General features: G+C 55.5%; 1 protein-coding gene across 9 annotated transcripts in view; it reads left to right on the top strand.

Annotated features, from left to right (window-relative positions):
• Positions 1 to 22875, top strand: part of GRM4 (glutamate metabotropic receptor 4) — a 113235-nt gene that overhangs the window by 6915 nt on the left and 83445 nt on the right. For all 9 annotated transcript variants that reach the window (XR_009009612.1, XR_009009613.1, XM_057555612.1 and 6 more), the window contains exon 2: positions 4474 to 5370. Coding sequence is in view for 7 of the 9 variants with exons in the window: in XM_057555612.1 (XP_057411595.1) it covers positions 4852 to 5370 (519 nt within the window). In the remaining 2 variants the exon portion in view is untranslated. The remainder of the gene's footprint in view (positions 1 to 4473; positions 5371 to 22875) is intronic.

Here is a 22875-nt window from a genome sequence, read left to right as displayed (position 1 = left end):
TGCAGAGATATCAAGATGAGGATGATGTGATCCCCCCAAGTTGTGGTCCAGGTGGGGAGAGGTTTGTGCTGCTGGGGTTTGAGGGAGATAATTGGTCACCCCCTTTCCTTAAGGACCCAACAGCTGGGGTGGAGCGGGCTTCTGATGACCTGCTTCCTGGGTTAGGCTTTGTCCATTTGAAAGGAGACTGTCTAGCAAACCACAGCTCTGCCCAGCCAGCGCAAGTCCCCAGGGGGATAGGAGAGAGGGGGGCCTTAGAGGTGACCTGCAGTCCCAAGGGGGTGGGGGTGGTGTAGGAAGGAGGGGAGAGGCCTCAGGTTCTCCCTCACTGTCCCCTTTGGGGAGTGGAGCTGCCAGCTGCTCCTTTCGTGGAAATGTGAGATGTGGGCAATGAGGCGTCTAAACAGCTCAGGGGGTTCAAACCCCACTCCACCCCTCCATTCACAATCCCTGAGTTCTCCCAGCACCTGGGCTGGGCTGGGCCCAGCAGAGGTCAAGGTGAAGAGAGCTGAAGTAGGTGCTGGAGGGAACTGGGGCAAGCAGAGGGGGAGGGCCACCATAGGTCCGGAGGCCTGGCTCAGGAATGTCGGGAGGGTGTGCTGGGGACCCCGGGCAGGTGGGGAGTCCTCTCTGGACCTGGCTTTCCTCGTTCCACCCGCTCAGCCCTAGGGGCTGGCCTGCAGGCCTGCAGAGGAGCCAGGAGGCTGAGCGTCCCCTCGGAGGGCTGGAGGGGAGACTGAGCCGCTCTGGTTGTGGCCCCCACCCCTGGAAGCAAAGCGCAGGGCCCCTCCCTCCGACTCTGCCCTTTATTTCGTGTTTGGGAGAATTCTATTTCTTTAGCTTTGGGAGAAGAAAAAGCAGCTCGGTGAAAACTAAATTGGAGCTTACTAAGTCACAGTAGCTCTCTCCTGGTTGTTTTGTGGTTTGTGGTTCTTTCTGGCCCAGGCCCTGGCTGGAGAGGGAAGGGTTGAGGTCAGGCAGGAGAAAAGCCTGGAATCCTGCTTGTTAAGACTCGGAAGGGGTCACTGAGGTAGGTTTGGCCAGTTCCTCGGGCGTCTGAGAGACCCTCAGGTGGTGGGGCTGGCTGGGCTAAGGGAGGGGGCCAACTGCAGCTCTGCCCCAGCCTCCCCTCCCCCATCCCCTTTCACTGAGGAGAATGTTCTGGAAAATGCCATTGGCCAGTGAACTATTGCTCTACCCAGTGTTCCTCATCCCTCCCTGCCTAGTTCTGTCCTCCCTGGAGCGAAAGGATCTAGCAGGGACAACAGAGGGAAGTGAGTAAGGGGCCGAGGAGGGAGGTGGGAAAGGGAGACTGAGGACAGGAGAGGAGACCCATCTGGGGGTGGGTGGCCATCCTGGTGATTTCACCCCCTCTAACTGTCCCGGTTTGAGCCTTCCTGGCTGTTTTGGACCTGGGGCGGTGGTGGTCTGAGGGCTCCCAGCTCCCCCCTCCCCTGCAGGTGGAGGTGCCCCGTGGGGGAGGGAGGATCAGCCTGGCTCCCGTCCGCCCCACCCCCAGCCTCTGCTCTCCTGGCTCCTTTCACTCCCAGGTATTTTTACTTTTCCCTGGTGCCTGTTATGCAGGATCAAAGGAAGGAGGGGAGGCTGAAAGAGGCAGTGGTTTGCCCAGCTCTTGGAGAAGCTCGGAAAAGGCAGGCCTGTTAGGTCTGAGGGCTGGAGGGGACTCACTGCAGGCAGGCTGGGACCCAGTCCAATGGAGGGAGGCCTTGCGGGTGTCTGAGCAGCTTGGGGCAGGGCCTGGGGCCTTGCGGTCGTGATTCTCATCTTGCAAGTATTTGCCTTTCTCCTCACTGAGGCCTCCTTCTCCTGTGTGGCCTCTGTCCTTCCCCTGCCTATGGTGTGTGTGTGTCTGTGTGTGTCTGTGTGCGGGCACTGATCAGCCCAGAGGTGCTCAGGCTTCAAGAGAAGCCAGTGTTGAGCCCTCATGAAGGATCTGGAAGCCTGAGCAGGGCCTGACTGTCAGAAGCTGCTGTGCATTGGTTTCCCAGCCTGAATCTGCCCTGTTGCAGCCTCGGCTCACCACCTTGTCCTGATGCCAAAAATCCCTCCATTTGAAATTCAAGAAAACCAAGCCTGACTTCCTAGGATGTGGGAACTGAGCAGGGCCTGAGAGACCCTCGGGGCCAGCGTGGTGGGGTGGTCAGGGCCTGGGCAGCCTGCACAAGCTCTGTGTCCCTGGGCTGTGTCACTGTTTGACGTTTGGTGCCTCAGCTTCGTCATCTGTGTGATGGGGATAAAAGTCCCAACTGGCTCATAGGGACGTGAGTGTCACCTGAGAAGCACTTGCATGGTGGCTGGCACACAGCACTGTGTTGTCCTTTGCTGTTATTTCTCCAAGGGGCACAACTGGCATTTGGACAAGACAGTGTTTCGTTGTGCGGGCTGTCTCGCCCATGCCATCTCTGACCCTGCCTGGATGCAGACTAGTAGGCGACTCTCTCCCATCATTGTGACAACTGAAATGCCCCCACAGGGACGGGATGGCCTCCAGACTGGGTCTTATTCCAGCCCATCCATTTTACAGATGTTGAAACTGAGGACTCCCCAGGGGGACAAGTGTGGCCTCCAGCAGGGCAGCAGCAGGACTGCGGAGTGGTCTGAGGCTTCTGCTGTTTCTCTTCTGAATCCCCTAGAACTGGCCTCAGCAGCTAGTATTCCCCATCCCCTCACTCCCCACAGCCCCCTGGGAGAGAGATCTGATGACTTACTCACACAAAGGGGTGAGTGCTGATGAGGGTTCCACACAGGTGTAGCTGCCCCTCTCCTGTATTTTAACAGCTCTTAAGCCTTCCCCAAAGCACAGACCGCCAGCCCTAGGTCACTGAGTCCTGGCTTCCTGCCAGCTTCCCCAGGCTCTCTCAGTGTGACTGGTGCTGGCTTTGAGTCCTCACCCGCCTTGACTTGCTGTTTGACTTTGGCAGAGTTACATGGTCCCTCTGGGCTACTGGTTCACCTGCAGAAGGGGGCTGAGGAGAATTAAGAGCCATACTCTTGGCCTCTGAGGAGCTAATGGAGGAGGGAGCATTCTGATGCGGGGGTAAGATGTGAGGTGAGGGTTTAGAAGAAACCTGGGAGCTGAGGCTGGATCCTGGGCTGTGCCCCCTCTCCTCCTCTACCCCTTGCACAGACCTGGAGCAGTCAGGGACTCTTTGGGGTGGGGGATGGGTGGTTCTGAGACCACCACTTGGTCTTGATAGAGGGACCATATTTCCAGGGACACCTCCCAACCCAAACACAAGCTCTTCTTCCAAATGGCTAGGGAAACTGAGGCACAGAATGGGCGAGTGGCTGCTGGTCTTCATTTGACAAACCCATGGGGAAGGGGGCCTTGGGGTCTCCCCCTAGCCAAGCCCTGGCTCAGCTTTCCACCTTTCTCCCTGGGGCCTCCTGAGTCGAGGGGAGGGAGGTTGCTGGTGGTAAGGGAAGGCTGGGCCCACACAAGGAAGTCCTGGGGAAATTAGCCCAAATTAGCCATGAGAATGAGGAAGAGCTGGTACTCTCTCCTCCACCCTTGCAGATAAATATTTAATCACAACAACAATAATTAACGACGATCATCATCACAATGTGCACTAGCTCAGGCCAGAACCCAAGCCCCACTCTCAGAGGGAGGAAGTGGGGAAGAGAGAAGGAGCAAAGAGAAACTAAGAGAGAAAGACCCTTAGAGAGGGGGAGGGGAGGGGGAGGGGGAGGGGGAGGGGAGGGGAGGGGAGGGGGAGGCCCAGCAAGAGAAAATGAGCCTCAGTTGGGTTGACCGCCCCCCACCCCCCGCCCGGGGTGGGGGTGCAGCTGGGGTGGAAATGGGAGGGTCCACCTAGCCCTCCCCAATTCAGCAGAAGAACCCCAAACCCCGGCAGCCCCAGCTTCTCCCTGGCCTTCAGGCTGAGCAGCTCTCAGCCAGACTTCTCCTGGGGCTTTGTTGGCTTTCCTTGTCTCTGAGTCCTCAAGGAGCCCAAGTGTGTCTGGTTCCGGAGCTGGGAGCCAGAAAGCTGGGTTCCAGGTGGCGTTCTGCTGCTCGCCCCCTGTGTGACTTGGGTCAGGTGCTCTCCTGCTCTGGGCCTTGGTTTCCTCATCTCTGAAATGGGCTGTGCCCTGTGGGACCGGTTTCTGCCTGCTCCTTCCTGTGGGTGAGTGTTGAGAGGGGCCTCTCTTCTTCCCAAGCCTCCCAGGTTGTTGCCTGGGGAGAGTGCTCTCTGAGACCTCGGGTCTGATGGTAGTGGGCACAGGCCTTAAGAAATCTTCAAACACCACCCAATTTCTGCCTCAAGTTCTCCCACTTGGACCAAAGTCGAGCAGCAGCTGGGAGGAAACCAAGTTCAGGAGATTTGTGGAGTCTTTGGCTATAACCTCCAGCATCTCCTGCTCTCAGGTTCCTGATGAGAGATCCGAATTGCTAATGTCTTCTTTGGGCTTCTCTTTGATTCTCTCTCTCTCTCTCTCTCTCTCTTTAAGGTTGGTAAGAGGAGAGCATTGGAGCTGTTTTCTCCTTGATGCCACGATCTGCCAAGCTAGGAGCACTCTCCTGCTTTCACAGTCATCCACCAAGAACAGGCCTGCAGGACGTGGGGACCAAGCCCAGAGCTTTGCTGCACCCCAGGCACTCCCTGCCGTCTGGGAGCATGGCCTGTGCCCGTAACTGAGCGTTGCCTGCGGGGCGAGGACCACCAGTATGGTTCAGCCTGTTAGCTGCCATCAGCCGCCCTGCTGCTGAAGCTGTGCTGGAGAGACTTGTGGGGGCTGCTCTGCCCCTGCTCCCCCAGGCTGTGGGCCAGGGGCCCACCACGGCTAGGAGGGAGGCCTGCCGTTCATGGGTCTCTAGGGATTTCCGAGATGCCTGGGAAGAGGGGCTGGGGCTGGCAGTGGGCCCGGCTGCTCCTTTGCCTGCTCCTCAGCCTGTCTGGGCCCTGGGTGCCTTCCTCCCTGGGGAAGCCCAAAGGCCACCCTCAAATGAATTCCATCCGCATAGATGGTGACATCACTCTGGGAGGCCTGTTCCCGGTGCACGGCCGGGGCTCAGAGGGCAAGGCCTGCGGAGAACTCAAGAAGGAAAAGGGCATCCACCGGCTGGAGGCCATGCTCTTTGCTCTAGATCGCATTAACAATGACCCGGACCTGCTGCCCAACATCACGTTGGGCGCCCGCATACTGGACACCTGCTCCAGGGACACCCATGCCCTGGAGCAGTCGCTGACCTTTGTGCAGGCGCTCATTGAGAAGGATGGCACGGAGGTCCGCTGTGGCAGTGGCGGCCCGCCCATCATCACTAAACCTGAGCGCGTGGTGGGTGTCATCGGTGCTTCAGGGAGTTCGGTCTCCATCATGGTGGCCAACATCCTTCGCCTCTTCAAGGTTAGTGCCTGCCCAGCTCCTTTCTCTTCTTGTCCTCCTGAATCCGAGGGAGAGAGTGTGTTTCCCAGCACCCCCAGCAATATCTGAGAATTTGGGGCTGACCTGTGGTGAGGAGGGACCCAGCTCCGTGGTGCTGACCGTGGTGCTGAAACAGCACCTGCTGCAGGCAGCTCCTTGATCAACTCCGCTCCTCTGCAGGGAATTCTGAACCAGGAGGGGAAAGGAAGTACTGGCGAACAACAGAAGGGAGGCGGAGATGGGCAGACAAATATAAAAAACCCAGACAGATGGACGAATAGAAATTTAGGTAGATAGAAAGGTAGACAGGTTAAAAGATAAACATAGAATGGGAATGTGAATGTTGGAGATTGCCAGGGAGAAAAAGCAAGACTTTTGTTTTGACATTGTTTTTCAATAATTGCAATTGCCAAGAAAGATCTGTTTTTCTCCTGGGTAGTTGAGAAAGCCCCGCGTGGCCCTCCCGCTCCACCTCAAGATTATAGTCAGAAGATGTGTCCTGATTTTTTGGATGAGGTGTTGGCTACTGAGCCCGCAGCGAATGGAGATGAGGACGGGAAAAGGCCTGGAGGAGCGGGCAGTCCCTGTTTCTGGTGCCCTTGGCCCTGAATTTAGCTTCCCTGGCTCATTACCTTCCTTCTGCCCCTCTTCCTTGCACACCTTTCTCGCTTTCCTTCTGGAATCCCTCCCTGCCCCCTCTTTGCCGCCTCCCTTCCTCTCTTCCTGGGGCCGGAGCTGCTGATTTGCAATTCAATTGGAGCCAAGTGCTTCGCTAAGCTGCTAAAACTACTGAAAGCTACTGGGTAGAGAGAAAAACATTACAAGCATTTTACCAATAATTATGTGCCTGCTCCTCTCTGGGAGCCTCCTCGTTTGCTGTGTGTGCGTGTGCGTGTGTGCGTGTGTGTGTGTGTGTGTGTGTGTGTGTGAGAGAGAGAGAGAGAGAGACAGAGAGACAGAGAGAGAGGGAGAGAGAATAGGGTGAGGAGGAGGAAGGGAGACACAAAGGGAGCCTCTGGGTCCCTTCTTCACTCTGGTGTTAGATTCTTGGCCTCTGGAATTGGCCCCTTGTCTCCTCAAAGGCTCCAGAGTTAGGGAGTGGACGGAGAGAGGCTGTTTGGCCTCATGCAGGATGGGAAGCGCTGGGGCTGGAGCCGTCTCTCCTGGACCCTTTCGGGAACACGTTTGCCCAATCCCATGATGCCTCAGTACTTGGGGGGCATTTCTGGGGGGTGGGGTAGAAGTGGGGATGAATGGTGCGAATGCCCCTGTGTTGGCTGCGGGGGTAGGTGGGAAAGAAAGGTGGTTGGAGGTGTCCTGTCACAGCAGGGGCGGGGTTGGAACTTTGCCATAGGCTGGTCTGGGCCATGTGTGCTGTGCAGTCCTTGCCTTGGGGCCTTCTTCCTGTAGTGCTGGTTTTGCTTGATGATCCAGATGAAAACACTATTTTAATTTAAAAACAAATGGCTGCATTCTGAAGGATGCAAAATCACGCTGAAGCCAGAGACTTGAAGGAGACTTTGCCTTTGTAGTGAGCAATCTGAACAACCCCTGGGGAGCAGTGTTGCTCTTGGGCATTCGTTGGTGGGATGGTTGGGGAATGAGAAACCGGTCCAGTCCCTCCACCTGCCCGATTCTGCAGTGAGGAGTAGAGACCCAGAGGGGAGGGGGAGCAAGGCTCTGTGGTCCCAGGGCCTAGTGATGGCTTTCGTGAGCTGTGTCATCAATTCAGCCTGCCTTCCCTGGGCTTGGGAGGTGAGGCGACCTGGGTCAGCAGATGTCATCCTATCTGAGTGGGGCACAGTCCCCCAGCCTTTGAGAAGGCCAGACTACAGGTGGAGCTGCTGCAGTGTCCTTTTCTGAGCTTTGTATTAAACACCTTGGAGAGTCTGGGTGTTTTAAAAAGTGTTTTACAAAGATGATAAATCAACGTGATTGGGCCCTTGGGGCTATGACATTGGTGAGGGTCCTTCCCCACCATGTCCCAGAAAGGAACCAGTACCCACTTCATAGGGAGGTGGAAAAGATCAAAGGAGCTGAGAGGTGTCACCAGACACATGGCAAAGGCTCTAAGAAAGGTCGCTGCCAGCGTTAGGCCTTGAAGCGGGCTCTTGGAAGCCCCACGCAGCAGTGGGCTGTGACTGCTATGCTGACCTCTCTCAGGATGGGGAAGGTCGCTGGTGGGGTGAGGGGGTGTGGGGCCAAAGGGCCTCACCAGCCGAGAGCTCTTCCGCTGCCCATCTGGTCACATATGAATGTGGCCGTGGCCTGGGTTTTGTCTGAGCCTCCTCAGATCACAGGGAGATGAGTGGGTGGGGAGGTGGCGGGTCGGGATTCCCCCAGCCTGTGCAGAGAGCAAGATGGGACTGGGAGGTAGAGGCCTAGGGAGGGGAGAAGGAAGGGGGACGGAAGGGGCCTGTTGGGAAAGGAAAGGGAACGGGCGGTGGGGGAGATGGGGAGAGAGCCAGAAGGAGACAGCTGGCTGTGGTCCGAAGTCCCTGGGTCCCTTTTAACAGCGTTGATGTTCCAGGCTGGCGACAAGAGGGCTCCTCAATAATTAAACTGATAGAAATGAGAGGCTGGGCCAGAAACTGAAAAGCCATTTACAGAGACCAAAAGGTTGAACTTTGAGGAGGGAGGTCAGGTGCAGAGCCTTAGGCAGGGAAGGATGAGGGAGGGGCATCTTGGGGGCCGGGGGAGCTGCGGTGTCAGATGTCTGTTTCAAAGGGCATCACTGCGCCCCAGTCCCACTCTCCGCCAAGGCTATTAGTGGGGTCTGCTGGGAACTTCTCCCAGAGGCTGTGATTACAGCTCTCTGTCCTCCGTGAGGTGGATTTCCTGTGCAAAGCTTAGAGAGGAGCTCTGGGTTTGGGGGCACGAGGGGTAATTTCCTGCCTGGAGAATGCTGATGGGGTTCCGTCAAGGCCAGGGTATGAGCAAAACTCACACCTGCCAGAGCTGGGAGGGGCCAACTTCCTGTCATACAGATGTGGAAACTGAGCCCTGATTAAGGGACGGGCCAGGGCTGGGAGTCAGGTCCCAGCTCCCAGAACTGACTCCTTCCAGACTGCCTGCCCAAAGCAACTGGGTTGGAAGTGGGCCTCAAACCCAGGCCTTCATTAGGGATCAGAAGCCCTGACTTTGGGAAGTTGTGGGTCTGACAGCTTATATCCTTTACTCCCCTGTTCCCACCCTCTCCTTCATCTTCAGTTTGGCTCCATTCTCCTAGTTAAGGGAATATTGATGGAGGTAAAGAATACTTTTCAGAGGAGAGCCTAACGCAGAGGACGTGGCCTCTACAATACTATGTCGTGGGGACAGCCCAGGTTCTGAAGCCAGTCAGATCTGGGTTTGAATCGCTGCGCCACCAGAGTTACCTCAGCGTATCCACCATATCTACTCACCCTACCAGTCACTTACACCATAGTATGAATGAGCCAGTGAGATCTTTTCCTGAGAGCAGTTATTGTTGGGGGGAAAAAGAACATAGTAAGTGCCCTGGAAGGAAACAGTTTTCAAATCCTTGACCTGTAAAAGCTCAGAAGGATCCAGAAATCATTGCATTGAGTCCCTCATTAATCTTGCAGTGGAGAAAAAAAAAAACAACAACAAAAACTGAGGCTTGAAGGTGGGAATATGGCCTAGCATGGTGGTTAAGAATCTGGACACTGGAGCCAGACAGCTTTCGCCACCTTGGCAAATCGTTTAGCCTGTTTGTGCGTCAGTTTCCTCCTTTGTAAAATGGGGATGATAGTGGTCTCCTAGGCCTGGTGTGGGAATTAAGGGTTAATGTCCAGAAAAGGCCTAGCCTGGTGCCTGGCACACAGTCAGCCTGCAGGAAATGTCATTGCACAGCTTGTAGCTGGGCCTTAAGTCAGCATGGGAGACTCCGTTGATGTGGAGAGGCTGGCCCGGGTGGGCAGGGACAGATGGTGACCTTTGAGGCTGATCCTGGAGAGGACCGACCATCTGCTGGGCCTCAGGTGTCTTCCTGCAGTGTGGAGACTGAGTGGCCAACTTAACTTGCAGGTAATGAGGGTTTTCTGGCTGTCACCACAGTGGGGTTTGAGCACTAAGAGTGGGGTGGAGTGGAGGGAGGGCAGGAAGGGGCAGGTGGGAGAGGGGATGCCAGCCAGCAGGTGGAGGGCAGGTGCCCAGCTTCCTAGGAGAGGCTGGGCCAGGGACACTGGTGGGCGACATTGGCTCTCTGTGCCACGTCAGCCTGGCCTGTGAGGGCTTGTCCCTCGCGGGGCTGTGAGTGCTGTAAGGGTTTGTGGTGCTTTTTAGAGAAAGCTGCCTGCCAGGTGCTTGGCTTGTCTGCCCCTCAGTGCCAGGCCCAGGGCTCCTGGGGAACCTTTGTGGCTCAGCTGATACCCCATGTTCTGTTGAGGATGTGGCTTTCCTGTCTTGAAAGTGTTTTCACTGCACAACCAGGAGGAACTTTCAAGAGGGTCCACCCACTCTCCCACAGCCTGCCTGTCTTCCTTGAAGACAGCTCTGTCCTTGCAGCGCCCAGGCCAAGAAACTTGGTGGCATTTTTGACCTCTGCCTTTCTACCATCTGCAAATCCTGCAGGCTCTCCTTTAGGACACGTTCTCGTGCTGGAGTCTCCTCGACCCCCACCTTGTGCGCTCTCACCCGGATCCAGAAGAAACCTCTCTCCTCTCCCTGCTTCCAGACAGGCCTTTCCACAGCCCAACCTTTGCTCAGCTAACAGAGCGATCTTGCTAAAAGCCAAATCCAATCTGCTCCCCACCCTGCTTAAATTTTTTCTTGACTTTGCATTGCTCTTAGATTAAAACGCAAACTTCCAAAATGCTTGCCAGTCTGACAGACCCTGTGCTACCTGGTGCCCTGACCACATTGTTTTGCCTCTCCTGGGTGCACTCCATGCCAGTCCTACTGTTTTCTTTATGTTCCTTGAAGACACTGTGCTGTTTGCCCACCACAGGGCCTTTGTACCTGCTGTCCCGTCTCTATTGGAATGTTCTCCTCCTACTCTTTGAGGCTGGATCCCTCTCATTCAACCTAAAGTTTAAGTGGAGTCTCTTCAGAGAAACACCCTCCATCCCCCAGTTATTCTATATTATTTTCCCATCTTCCCCTTCATGACCCTCACCACAGTTTGTAGTCATGTCCGTATTTCTTTGTTTGTTTTCTTGTTTCTCTTGGCTTCCCCTCTGGCCTGCTGCCTGTTTTTGTATGGCCCATGGGCTAAGAATGGTCTCCGTGTTTTAAATAGTTGAAAAAAAATTAAAAGCAATATGTCATGACACAGGAAAATTATATGAAATTCAAATTTCAGTGTCTGTAAAGTTTTATGGGAGCGCAGCCATGTCTGTTCATTTACATATTGTCTAGCACTGCTCTTGAGCTATGCCCTTGGAATTAAGTAGATGAGACAGAGACCATCAGCTGACCCCTGCTGGCTTCTAAGTTGCGCCTATAGGACCCCAACAGATGCCAGATCCATGGGGGGCCCTCAGGAAATCATGGCTGAAGGGACTCATGGAGAGTGAGCCATTTGCAGCCCCCATGTCTCCCCAAACTCTGCGGTGACAGCAGGGTGGCCCCCGTCTGCAGAGCCTGCATGAGCTCCTGGCTATGGGGATAAGTGTAGCTAAGCTCACCTTACCATGGGGTCCAGCCACTGGCCACCAGTGCCCACCACTTTGGTGACCCCTGGGCCACCTGTTTCCTCCAGCTCCTCGCTGACTTAGGGAATTCTTTTCGCTTAATGCTTTGTTCCCCGTTAAAGGGTATCCCCATGTCCCACTGTTGGCTGTTATTAGAGATTTGTCCCAAGAAGACTTACTCAGTAAATGTTCGGGAGTGAATGAGGGACCCTCCTGAAGAGGTCGTTGGGGTAAAATAATCACAGCATTTACATGGCATGTATCCTGTGTCAGGGTCTGCCCAATCCTCACAGCAACCCCCAGGGGTAGGTGCACAGTGGTTATCCCCATTTTACAGACGGAGAACTGAGGCTCAGAGAAGCTAAGCAAATTCCCCAAGGTCACACAGCTAGTAAGTGGTGGAGCTGGGATATGAACCCAGGCTGTTTGGCCCTGAATCTACCGTTTTCACCGCTCTGCTCTCCTTTCTCTTGGTCATCAGATAGTCTTGGGTGAGATCTGGCCCAATACTCACTGTGTGGCCTTTCTGAGCCTCAGTTTCTGTATCTGTAAAAAGGAGTGTAATGATACTCATTTGGCAGCAGTGATAAAGTATGCAAAGCCTTTAGCGGGTGCTTAGGGGATGCTGGTGTTACGAGAACAGGTTGGATAGACATTAAGGTGTCTAGCCAAGCAGCCGAGGGGGGCGGGGAGGGACGGAGGAGGTGTAGGAAGTGGTCTTGCTGAGGGTGACTGTCAGGGCCTGTTCTCCTGAGGTGAGGACCACACAGCCCTCCCTCTGCTTTTACAGCATTTCTCTTTCCCCCAAACCCTAGGTGTCCCTTTGTGGTGGGAGTCTGGGGAGGGGGCCTCAAGACCCAGGGTCAGGCCAGCATCTAAACGGAGTGGGGAGGGAGGTGAGGGGAGGGAAAATGTGGCCCTGGGGAACAGCCCTGACCACTGAGTTGCCAATTCTCTCTGTGCTCCCGGCAAGTCCTTCCCTGTGGGTGGGGCACTGGGGTACAGGTTGCATCGCCTAGTGGTTCTCAAGCCTGGCAGCTCATCATAGTCACCTGGGGAGCGTTGGATTCCTGGGCCGCCAGTGGTGAGGAGCCCTGGGGCTGGGTCTGTATTTGCACACCTGCTGGGAGGCTCAGCTGGCCGCTGGCTGAATGCTCTGAGTCCTCCATGGTGTCCCGGTATTCCCGTCCCATCTGGCTTCTCCAGTGAGCGCCCCCGCCCACCCCGCAGCCCTCTCAAGCCCACTTCCTCTGATGTGCACCTTCGGGTTGCAGGACTTCTCTGAACACGGGAAGTTTGGGAGTGGAAGCAAGAGGGTTTCAGCTCTGATCACTGGACTGGCAAACAGGCTCATTACTGGGAATGAAAAGGAGTGGAGGCCTTTGGGGGGCCTCTGGGTAGACTTCCTGGAGATGCCCTGGAGGGAGGCCTGGTGGGCTCCTGGAGCCTGGGTCGGGCTGACAGGGCCCCTGGGCGAGGTGTGTGACATTGTGGAGGGGCCGAGGTGGGGCTGAGCCTGGGGAAGCTCAAGTTCATGACTGCTGGTTTCTGGCTCGCTGTCCCCCATCTGGACCTTGGTTGGCCCATCTGTAAGAATCCATTCATTCATTCATTCATTCACTCACCAAGTATGTATTGAACATCTCCTCCAGGCCTCGCTCTGCTAGAGCTGTGGCCTCCATCTGGCTGTACATTGGAATCAGCTGGGGAGTTTAAAATACCCGGGTATCTGAGCCCCACCCCAGGATTTTGGATTTAATTGATGTGAGATGGGGCCTGGGCTCCCCAGGTGATACTCACGTGGAACCCCAGGTGGAGAACCGCCACGCTAAGCAACTTTACAAAGCAGGCAACAAAGCAGATGGAGGCCTGGCCCTCGTGGGCTTCCACGTTTGAAGGGAAGGCAGGCAGTGAACAGGTAAAACACATAAACATATAATTGTCACGGGAGAGCAGTTCCTTGCAGGACAAAGCAAGGAAGTGGCTAGAAAGCCATGGGGGGTGGGGGTGCCAACTTAGGATGGTTGGAGGTGGACTTTTTGAAGTGGGACATTTGTGCATAAACTTGAGTCGAGTGAAGGAGGTCGCCCTACAAATATCTGGAGGAAGAGTTTTCCAGGTAGAGGGAACAGCAAGTGCAAAGGCCCTGGGGCAGGACTGTGCTTGGTTGATGACTTGACCCAGGAGCTCAAGAGGGAGGACCCAGACAGCCCTGGGACCAGGGAGAGGAGGACCAAGGGGGCTCCAAAACCCACATCTGCTCCTTCTAGCTGCAAAGGGTATTGGGGGAGGAGGGTTACCAGGATTCTGGTGACCTTGGGCAAGTCATTGAGCCTCTCAGGGCTTCAGTTTCCTCACCTGTAAAATAGGTAGGTGGTTCTTGACCAGTCCTTGTGAAGCCACAGAGGTGATGGGGAGGAGATGTAAGGGTAGAGCCCATGTGAGAGGCTAGTTCTTTCTCCTGGCTCTCCCCGTGCTGGCCTCTGGCCTCCCCCTCCCAAGCCCCCTGTACCTCTTCTAACTCCTCCCCCTTCATTTCCCTGCTCCCCGCTCCCTGACCTGAGGATGAACAGAGCTGGAGACAGGAGGGAGGCAGACGGGGACCCTGAGGGGCAGTAGCTTTCAGTAGTCAAAGCATGGGCCCTGGGCCAGATGGCCTGGTTCATACCCCTGCTCTGCTATTTATTACCTGGGAGGCCCCTCTCTGTGCCTCAGTTTCCTTGTCTGTAAAATGGGGACCCTTGTAGCCCCCACCTCATAGGGCCTTGTGAGGATTACATGAGGAATACACAGAAAGAGCTCAGGGCAGTGCCTGGCATGGGACTCTGGATACTGGCCGAGTGCCTGGCCCTGGGGGGCAGCCCAGAGCAATGGCCTTGCAGGCAGCCACACAGTAGGTCACTCAGATCCTGGCCCCAGATCACTGGGCCTCTCTGGACCTCACCATCTCATCTATAAAATGGGCAGAATCACATGCACCTTTCAGGGTGCAGATGCAGAATGATAAGAATGGGGAGCGGGTAGCAGGGTGGGCCAGCAGTAGGGTCAATAATATTTGTCCTCATCTCTTGCTGACAGAGTATCCAAGGGGCCTTCGAGGAGGGGTGTGGTCTGGGCCATGCTGGGTGGGGGGCTCTGTGGGGCAGAGAGGCAGGTCGCTGGCTTTGGGCAGAGGAATGACTCTGGTGAGTGTACCCGAGTCCCCCTGTGTGACGGTCCTGGGGTCCTCCCGACCCTCCCAGTTAGGTGTGGGGGATGGTAGGGAGATCTCCGGCTCCCCCCTTGGGGAGGGCTGAGGGTCCCCTTACCAGAAGTCTCCCATAGCTTAGGGACCTGCGCTCTGGGCCTGGCTCTGCTGCTGACTCACTGTGTGACCTTGGGTGGGTTGGCTGCCCTCTCTGTGAGCCGAGGGCGTTGGATTAGGTGGGCTCTGACCCCGGTCCTTTACCTGGAGCCTTTCCTGCAGAAGGAGCGACGAGCTTACTCCTCAGGGTTCAGGCTGACCACCCGTGGCCTTCCTTGATTGTGGGCCGTGCTTTCCAAAGCCTGCCTCCCCGCCTCTGCCTGGGCCATGCCCTCCTCCTGGAATGTCCTCCTTGATGCCTGACGGGCAGAGTCGGGCTCCTCCTCCAAGCCCTGACTCAACATCCAAGACTTTCCTGACCCTCCAAGGTCTGAAATCCTGGGGTACATGGGGTTTCTCGTGTGGCATTCTTGGGTCTCCCCAAAGTTCATGAGCACGTTGAGGGCAGGACTGGGTTGGACCTCTCTTGGTGCCCGGCCTGGATACAGACAGAAAGACAAGTCAGGGAGCCTGCCATCCTTGGGACCAGGAGTTGGACCACACGAGGGAGCTGTGCCTGCTGCGTGGGTGGGGCGCACAGGCTGCAGGGCTAAGCCCACTTTACTTCCCTCTGCCCAGCCCGGTTTGAACTGTGTACTTTTCGGTTTCCCCCGAATTATTAAACTAGCATTTTTATGACCAAGACATGTTGGAAATGAAAAGAAGGATAATTCTGCTTTATATTCCAATTGACCTTTTCACTTGCCACCCGCTCAGGGGGCCTGGGCTGGGGCGAGGTGATGAGACGCAGGCCCAGGCCTCGCCTCCGGGCGCTGGTGCTGGGGCTGCTGTGGAGAGTCCTGGCCGGAAGCTCTGTCGGGGGAGGGGAGCAGGGACACCCTTAGTCTGAGGCCCTCTTTCTCTGTACATGTATCCCCAGCCCTCTGACTCATTCTGTCTCGCTCTGCAGCTTTCTCTGTTTCCCTCTCATGGCCTCCCCCATCTCTCTCTTCCTCCTGGTCCCTTTTGGACTCTCTCTGGCTCTGTCTGGGTCTCTCCCCGGGTGACCTGGGGCAGCCTCATCCCGGGGCCCCGTGGTTCAGGTAGGATGTAAAGCGGCTGCCAAGCCCACCTGCTCCCGGCCGGGCACCCCCCAGCCTCGTGCCAGCTCTGGACACCCACCTGCCTCACACCTGGATTACGGTTGTCGGTATCTCAGCGCTGAGCACTTCATAGTGGGCGCCCAACCCACCCAGGCCCCCACTCCTGACTCAGGTTGCCTCCCACAGAGCTCCAGAAATTTCCTTGGAGGTATGGCCTGGCCGCGGGTACACCTTGATGCTGCTCTGGGCTGCGCTTTGCTCGCCCGTGGGGTGACAAGGGCTGGCTCTGTGTGCTTCGCAGGGCTGTGGGGAGACCAGGCCAGGCACAGGGGTGTGGACCTGCTTCAAAAAGGGAAAATCCCGGCTCTGCCACGTACTGCTCTGTGACCTTGGGCAGGTCACGTAACCTCTCTGAGCCCAGTTTCCGGTCTGTGAAATGGAGAGGGTGGTTGTGAGGGTTAAATGGGACGATGTAGAGTGGCCAGCAAAGGGCCTCGTGCCCAGAGGTGCTCAAGGACAGTAGCTGCGGCGCCCTGTGTTCATGCGCTGCTCTCCCCGCCCCCTCCTTTCATCCCTCATTCCTGGACCTCCGTCCTCCCTGGGCCTTACTCTCTCCCTGGGGTCTGCTGAGAGGTGCCCCAGGGTGACCAGGAGGCCTGCGCTCTGCTCAGCCCTGGCCCAGTGCAGGGACAGTGAGGGTGCCACCAGGCCGGGGGCCCAGGGAAATTTTAAACTCATCACAGCTGAACTGTCTGGAGGGCCGGAGCCCCCTGGGTCCCACCCCCGCCCTGGGCAGAGTGGAGAGGGGCCCTGATGGTCCTCCATGTCTCCTTTTAGGGCTGCAGAGCAAAGAGAGGCAGCTCTTACCTCATTCTCCATCCCCCTGGGGCTGTGGTTTAGGGGAGAGGACAGGGCTGCGTTAGCCTCTGTCAGGGCTGCAGGCGGCAGGGGGCGTCTGTGTTCAGTGCAGCTTCCTCCCAGGCTGAGCAGCCTCCCCCCTTCCAGGCTCAGGTTCTGGAAGCTGCCAGGGAATCCAATGTGGCCCCCACCCCAGAGGGGCAGGAAGAGAGCAAAGCTTAACCCTTAGGAGTGAATTCCAGGTGGGAGACATTTGAAGTTTAGGCCTGGGGGGTGGGGCTGTGAGGGGCGTGGCTTCCACTGTCAGCTCAGTTCAGAGAGAAGACCTACGGAAAGTGGGGTGAAGGGAAGTGGGGTGCACCCAGCTCTCACAAAGAGCCTTTTATTTTACTAAAGATGAATGGCATCTCCCATGTGGGTCTGACAGGAAGGGGTTTCCCTCGTTCACCGGGCATCATATATCTTAATAATGCACTCTTTCAAGCATATGGAAAATTATAGAGAATAATATAATGAACTGCCCTTGTAACCACCCCCTGGCTTGGTCAAATATTGATATTTTTACTCTAATTGTGTCAAAACTTGTTTTCTTTTTAAAAAAGAAAACATTGCAAATATAATCAGAGGCCCCTGCTTGCGTCTCCTCATCCCACTCCTTTTCTTCCCCCCACAGAGACAGCCCCAGCACTGTCCTGTATGGGTTGTTTTTCATTCCTTTAATTCCTGTGCACTTGAAAAAAAATATATATATATACATATATCTCTCCATAAATAATACTTAGTTCTGTTTTGCCTGTTGTACACGTGATAGACACAGGATCACACTGTGTGTTCTGCAGGTGCTCAATGTCACATTGCTCTGCGGTTTTCTTTATTCCTTTCCTTTTCCAGGTAGCTCTCCACTGCAACAGTGCCCAGTGCGATTACTGTCTGTTCTGTGTGGTCACCTAGGCAGGTTCCCCGAAGATCGTTCTGCGTAACCATCCTTGCCAGCATCTCCTTGTGCTCTTGGAGAGTTTCTCCTGGGTCACACCCAGGAGCGGAATTGCAGACTCATGGGGAATAAACCTCCTGAACTCTCCCAGAGGCTGCCATGTTGCTCCCCACATTCTGTGCCAGGGCACTGGTTTCCAGACCTGCCTCACCACTGGGATCCCTAGGGGCTTGTTAACACAGGTGTTCCCGGGGTGCCTGGGCCTAAGCCAGCCCTTCTAAGGAGACAGTCATGGTGTGGAGTCTTATTTCATCAAGTCCCCGGGGGCTACTTGGACCTGCATTTGGAGGTGCCCCTCCTGGCTCTGCCACAGACTTGCTGTGTGGCTTTGGACCGGTTGCTAGATCTCTCTGAGCTAGGATATCCTAATCTATAAAATGAGGATGACGATGATGGTGAAGACTCAGTCAGGGCTGGCCTTTACTCCTTAGGGTATAGCCTGTGGTGTCTCCAGGGCGGCCGCAGCCTGGCTGGGCTCTGGCTTCATCCAGAGGAGGGATGTCCTCTTTGACGCCATCTGTGAAGTCATGCTTGGATTCATTGTTTTGCTTAACAAACATCAGGGCCCCCTGCTTTGTGCAGACTGTGCCATGCTTTAGAAACATGGAGTCTGGGCCAAGGACCCTGACCTTGGGAGTTGAATGGGGCAGTAATTCAATGACAATGATGTGAGTGCTCTAATGGGGGTGGACAAGGTGCCCTGGAGGTGGGTGAGGGGGGCCTCTAAACTGCCTGGGGGGGAGGTATCAGGGAAGGCTTCCTGTAAGAGGACAACTAGCTGAGGCTTACCAGCCAGGACACAATTAGCTAGGTCAAGGGGAGTGCTGGTGGGCAGGGGAGGGCATTCCAGGCAGAGGGATCTGCGTCCAATGGCCTGGTGGTGAGAGAGAGAGAGAGAGAGAGAGAAAGAGAGAGAGAGAGAGAGAGAGAGAGAGAGTGAGCCTGGTGTGCTTGTGGGGGCCTGGCTCTCACACCTGCCTGGGGGTGCAGGAGCTGGGCCTGACCAGGCGGCCACCTTCCCCACAGGGGTCGCTCTTGACAGCAGGATGGCCTTGGGTCGCAGCTGGAAGGGGTTTATGGGAAGCCTGAAGTGTGAGGAAATGTTAAGTGCCTTCTAAGTACTTTGATTATTTTAAATTGCTTAAGTGGTTTCTAAGATGGTCCTAAGTATCCCGGTGACATAGACACAAAATCAATTAGGAAAGTACAACAAACTCAATAAGAGGAGAGTAGACCCCTCACCTGCCTTCTCTGCCCCCATTCCCACCTGGGCCTGGCCGCTCAGCCTGGACCAGGATCCCCTCCTCTCGCCTCCCAACACCAGACTGGGGATCCCCCACCGCCTGTGCTGGGCTCTCCTGGCCTTGAGTCCTGACCCCTCTCTCAAGCATTTCAGTTGGGGGTGGGGGAGAGAGGGTGTGTGTGTTTGGGGACCTGACAGGGTCTCCTTTAAAGATGCTTCTCTCTCCGGAATGAGCCTTTTGTCTGGCCGCTGGGGGACCTGGAGCACCCTAGGCACGGCCTCCTTTTCAGTGACAGCATTATTGCGTGAGTGCATCAGACCTTCCCCTGGGTGTTCAAAGGAGCCAGAGGACGTACCCCAGCCCCAGCCTCGCCTGCGTGCCACCGCTCCCTGCGTGCCTTCCAGAGAGCTCTCAGCCTGGGCGTGGCTGCCGTGTCACCCACTCCAGGCAACATTCACCACGTGGGGGGGTGTGTGCACACGTGTGTTCTCCCCCTCCATTTTCACACATCCGCAGCCCCTGCTGGGTGAGCTCCCAGTGCTCTTGGGGTTCGCTTCTGTCAGCGCGAAAGGGCTTTGTGTGGCCCCCAGGACTGCCTGCTTCCTGTTTCCTCAGGACGGACACTTAGTAATTTCTGATCTTGTGCTTTTACAAAGAACCACGACGGGTAATTTTGTGATTGGCCACTCCGCGGGTCTCTGTAGGGTGAATTCCTACAGACACGTGCTGGGGCAAAGGGCAAGTGTGTTTGTAATTTTTTGTACTCTTGCCAGCAAGAGGTGACGGCTGGACTCGGTGGCGCCCTGTGGCCAGGAGCGTGGCCCCAGAGGAGGTCCTGTGGCTGATTCTGACTTGACCTCCGTGCAGCCTCATGTAGTGGATCATGGGAGGTAGGGCCAAGCTGGCCCCTGGGCCTCAGCTCAGGAGCTGCCCAGAGGAACGAGTGGGCTTGTGTCATGTCTCACTGGTGGCTGGTGGGGTGTGAGGTTTCTGAGCCGCTTCCTCGGCCGTGTCTGTGCACGTCCAGGGGGCTCTCCCTCCACAAGGAGTCGTGGCAGTGAAGGCTGGGGTGCTGGGTGCTGGGAAGCAGGAGGTGGCAGGGTCCTACCTAATTGGAGCGGTTATCCTGGGAGTGACGGGTGTTCAGGTGCTCCCTTTGGGGGTGGGTGGAAAGGTGGATGTGGCAGGTGCAGCATAGGAGGCAGAACCAGGTGTCCTCCGTGATGCCGTGGGCATAGAGCACGGGGGTGGGGAGAGGTGCCCAGCTGGACTGCCGGCCTGAGGCTGGGGGACTGTGGCTTCACTTGATTCCTCCTCAGGAGGAAAGCCCCCAAAGCCCAGGAAATTCAGCTCCAGGACTGCAATCCAGCATGGTGGCTGAGGGAGGGCGTGGGCAGGGGGCCAGTCCAGCAGGGAGGGGAGATGACCTCACTCGCACCATTTGCTGTGGACAGGAGGGATGCATGGCAGGAGGGGTCTGGGAGAAGGAGGCAGGAGCCCCAGGGCTCCCAGGGTGGCCTTGCCTTGGTACCCTTCTCGCCCACCTCAACTCCAGCCCTCCCTACAGCCCCTGCCAGCTCCAGCCCAGTTCCCCTGGGTCATTCCCTGACCACACTCCCTGCAATGTCCAATCTGCTAACCTCTGCTTCTGATGTTCCCTCAGCCCCTGAAGAATGCTCTGTCTACCTTTTCTTTACATAAAAAATAATTGAAGTATAACTTATACACAGTGAAGTATACAAATTTCAGGGGCATTACTTGATGAGCTTTTATAAATTAAGACACAGAACATTTTCAGTTCCCTAGAACATTCCCTTGAGCCCCTCCCAGCCCACATCCCTCCCTCCCCAAGGCTAATCAGTAGCCTGATTTCTAAAAGCATAGATTAGTTTTGCCTGGTTTTGAGCTTCATACAACCAGAGTCACACAGTCAGTCTTTTGCGTGTGGCTTCTTTCACTCACATTATCTGTGAGATTCCCCCATGTGGTTGGGTATTTTGATGATTTGCTCTTTTTCATTGCTCTGCACTATTCCACTGTGTCATTGTTTGTGTAGGTCAGCATTCATTTACCCATTCTGCTGCTGCTGGACATCTGGGCTGAATTCAGTGTTTAGCTATTAGGAATAAAGCTCTTCTGAACATTTGTGTACATGTCTTTTAGTGGACATTAGTGCTCATTTATATTATATATATAAATATGAGTAGATATGATTGCTGGCTCTTTGGCTGCATGAATGATTAGATTTAGGAGAAACTGCCAAACATTTCCCTAAAGGGATTATAGCTTCCTGCCACATTTTTTTTGCTTTGGAAATTCCACCTGTGCTTCAAAGGCCCATCTTGAATGCCACCTCTCCTGACATCCTGATGTATAACAGCATTGGTCACTTGGATGTCAGCTCTACAGGGCACAGTTGTGTCCCTTTTCTTGTCTGCTCTATCTCTAGGGCCTGGAACCTGATAGGTGCTTCATAAAATGAATAGTTGAATTTATGTGCCTGGCCCTGTGTCAGGAGTTCCACATAGGTTATCTAATGTAAGTCACTGGCTAGGAAGTCTGTCGCACTGGCCCTATTCTACAGGTGAGGAAACTGAGGCTTGTCCAGAAAGCAGTGGAGGCCTGCAGCACTGCCTATCCCTGAAGCCTCTGCTCATTCCACAGTTCTCAGCGGCATGTGTTTAGAATTTCTTGCTCTTTTTCAGCTCGCCCACTTTGATTTCACTCGGCCTCATATTCTAGTCCGGGGGTTGTTGAATTAAATCTCGTGGGTGACCTAGTTAGCTTGTGACCCAGCCAGCTCCTGAAGGATCTGTCAGCTTTTTCTTCATCCTGAGCCTGTGCCCTAGAATCAGGGTTTTCCAGGTTGGGATAGGGGTGGGAAGGCTGAAGAAACCCACCCGTATGAAATTAAAGCCCTCTTCTGGCATGGCCAACATTTGTACCTTGTCAAAATCCCTTTCCATTGGTTGTGACAATCCCTGAGGTCACAGCCTGGCCACCCTCATTTGCATTTTCCGAGTGAAAACATTGGAGCCCAGGGAGGTGGTGTGACCTGCCTAGAGTTGTCAAGGAGCCTGGGGAGGAGCTGGGGTGAGGGCCTTGAACTCCTGCCTTCCAGCCATGTGCTGTGGTATTGTAGGGGTGGGCTGGGAGCGGATGGAGAATGGGAGTTAGGCTAAGAACCCACCGAGGCTTGTCCCAGGGCCGCTTTGGGAAGCTGGAAAGGCTCTTTCAGGTCATCGATGTACTAAATGGTCTTTTAGAGCCCTGAAAGTTGTGCTGGGTGTCTCAGGGGCAGAGCCCCAGAGGAGCCTGGAGGCCACTGTCCATGGTGCTGAAGCAGGACTTGGCTGTTGGGAAGCAGAGGAGGGGGCAGTAGAGCTGGCCTTGGGGGCGCTATAGCTTCCCAGGAGGTGCTATCCTGCCAGTTTTGGTGGGAGCTGGGCATGTGGCTGGGCAGACGGTGCAAGCGCCTTGATATTTTAATTGAAGCCTGGAGACACGGTTACTCTGTCTGCTGTGCTAACAATGTACGGAATAAATAATTCATTGGTGGCTGTGTTGTGCCTGCTGTTCTCACCCATGGGGGTGGCCACACGTGTGCTCAACATGCAAGCTGCTGGGTGGGCCAGGAGCTGCTATAATGGGCTGGTGGCTGGACCAGAGGCGGTGCGTTGCCATTTTAACAGGGCCCTGGTCACCTCTCAACCGCCGTGAATCGGTTTCCTCCCAGGCAACCCCCAAGGAGAGGTGAGTGGAATGCGGGGCCAGCTGCTCCTGTGTGTTGCAATTAAGTGACACTTAAAGGTCCATTTGTCCTCAGAGCAGCCTGAAATGGCAGCAACCTGGAGGAAAGGCCCCTCTTAATGGGCACTCTCCCTGGGCTGTGTTTGAACTGGTTCCATTGGATTCAGCAAATATGTATGGAGCTCCAAGTTTGTGCAAGCTACCGGAGCAGGTGGTGGGGATGGGAGAGATTGCCAGTGAATAAATCTGGGTCCTTCCTGGATGCGGAGGTATGACATGCATATGATTTGTCACAGCTCAAGTTGGGGGTGTGGGAGGGCTGTGGTGGAGGTACAGGAGAGGGTGTGTGGGGGCTCAGAGTAGGGAGAGGTCGGTTCTGACAGGGCATACATGGGGTGGCTGCCTGGAGGAGGTGTCCTGCAGGCAGAGAGGGAGCCATGACAGTGCTCCAGTGGAAAGGACAGGTATGGTTGGAACTTCAGGTATGTCTGGCATGGATGCAGCAGGGCTCCTGGCATGGGAGAGGGTCAGTGGAGAGGGAGTTGGGATGGATTAGGGGCTGAGTCCAGGAGTGTGGGCTTGATCCTGCAGGATGGTGCCTTGGTCCAATTTGGGGGTT

The sequence above is a fragment of the Balaenoptera acutorostrata genome, chromosome 10 (assembly GCF_949987535.1).
Source record: "Balaenoptera acutorostrata chromosome 10, mBalAcu1.1, whole genome shotgun sequence".
NCBI classification, from domain to species: domain Eukaryota; kingdom Metazoa; phylum Chordata; class Mammalia; order Artiodactyla; family Balaenopteridae; genus Balaenoptera; species Balaenoptera acutorostrata.
This window is presented reverse-complemented; position numbering and strand designations above follow the sequence as displayed.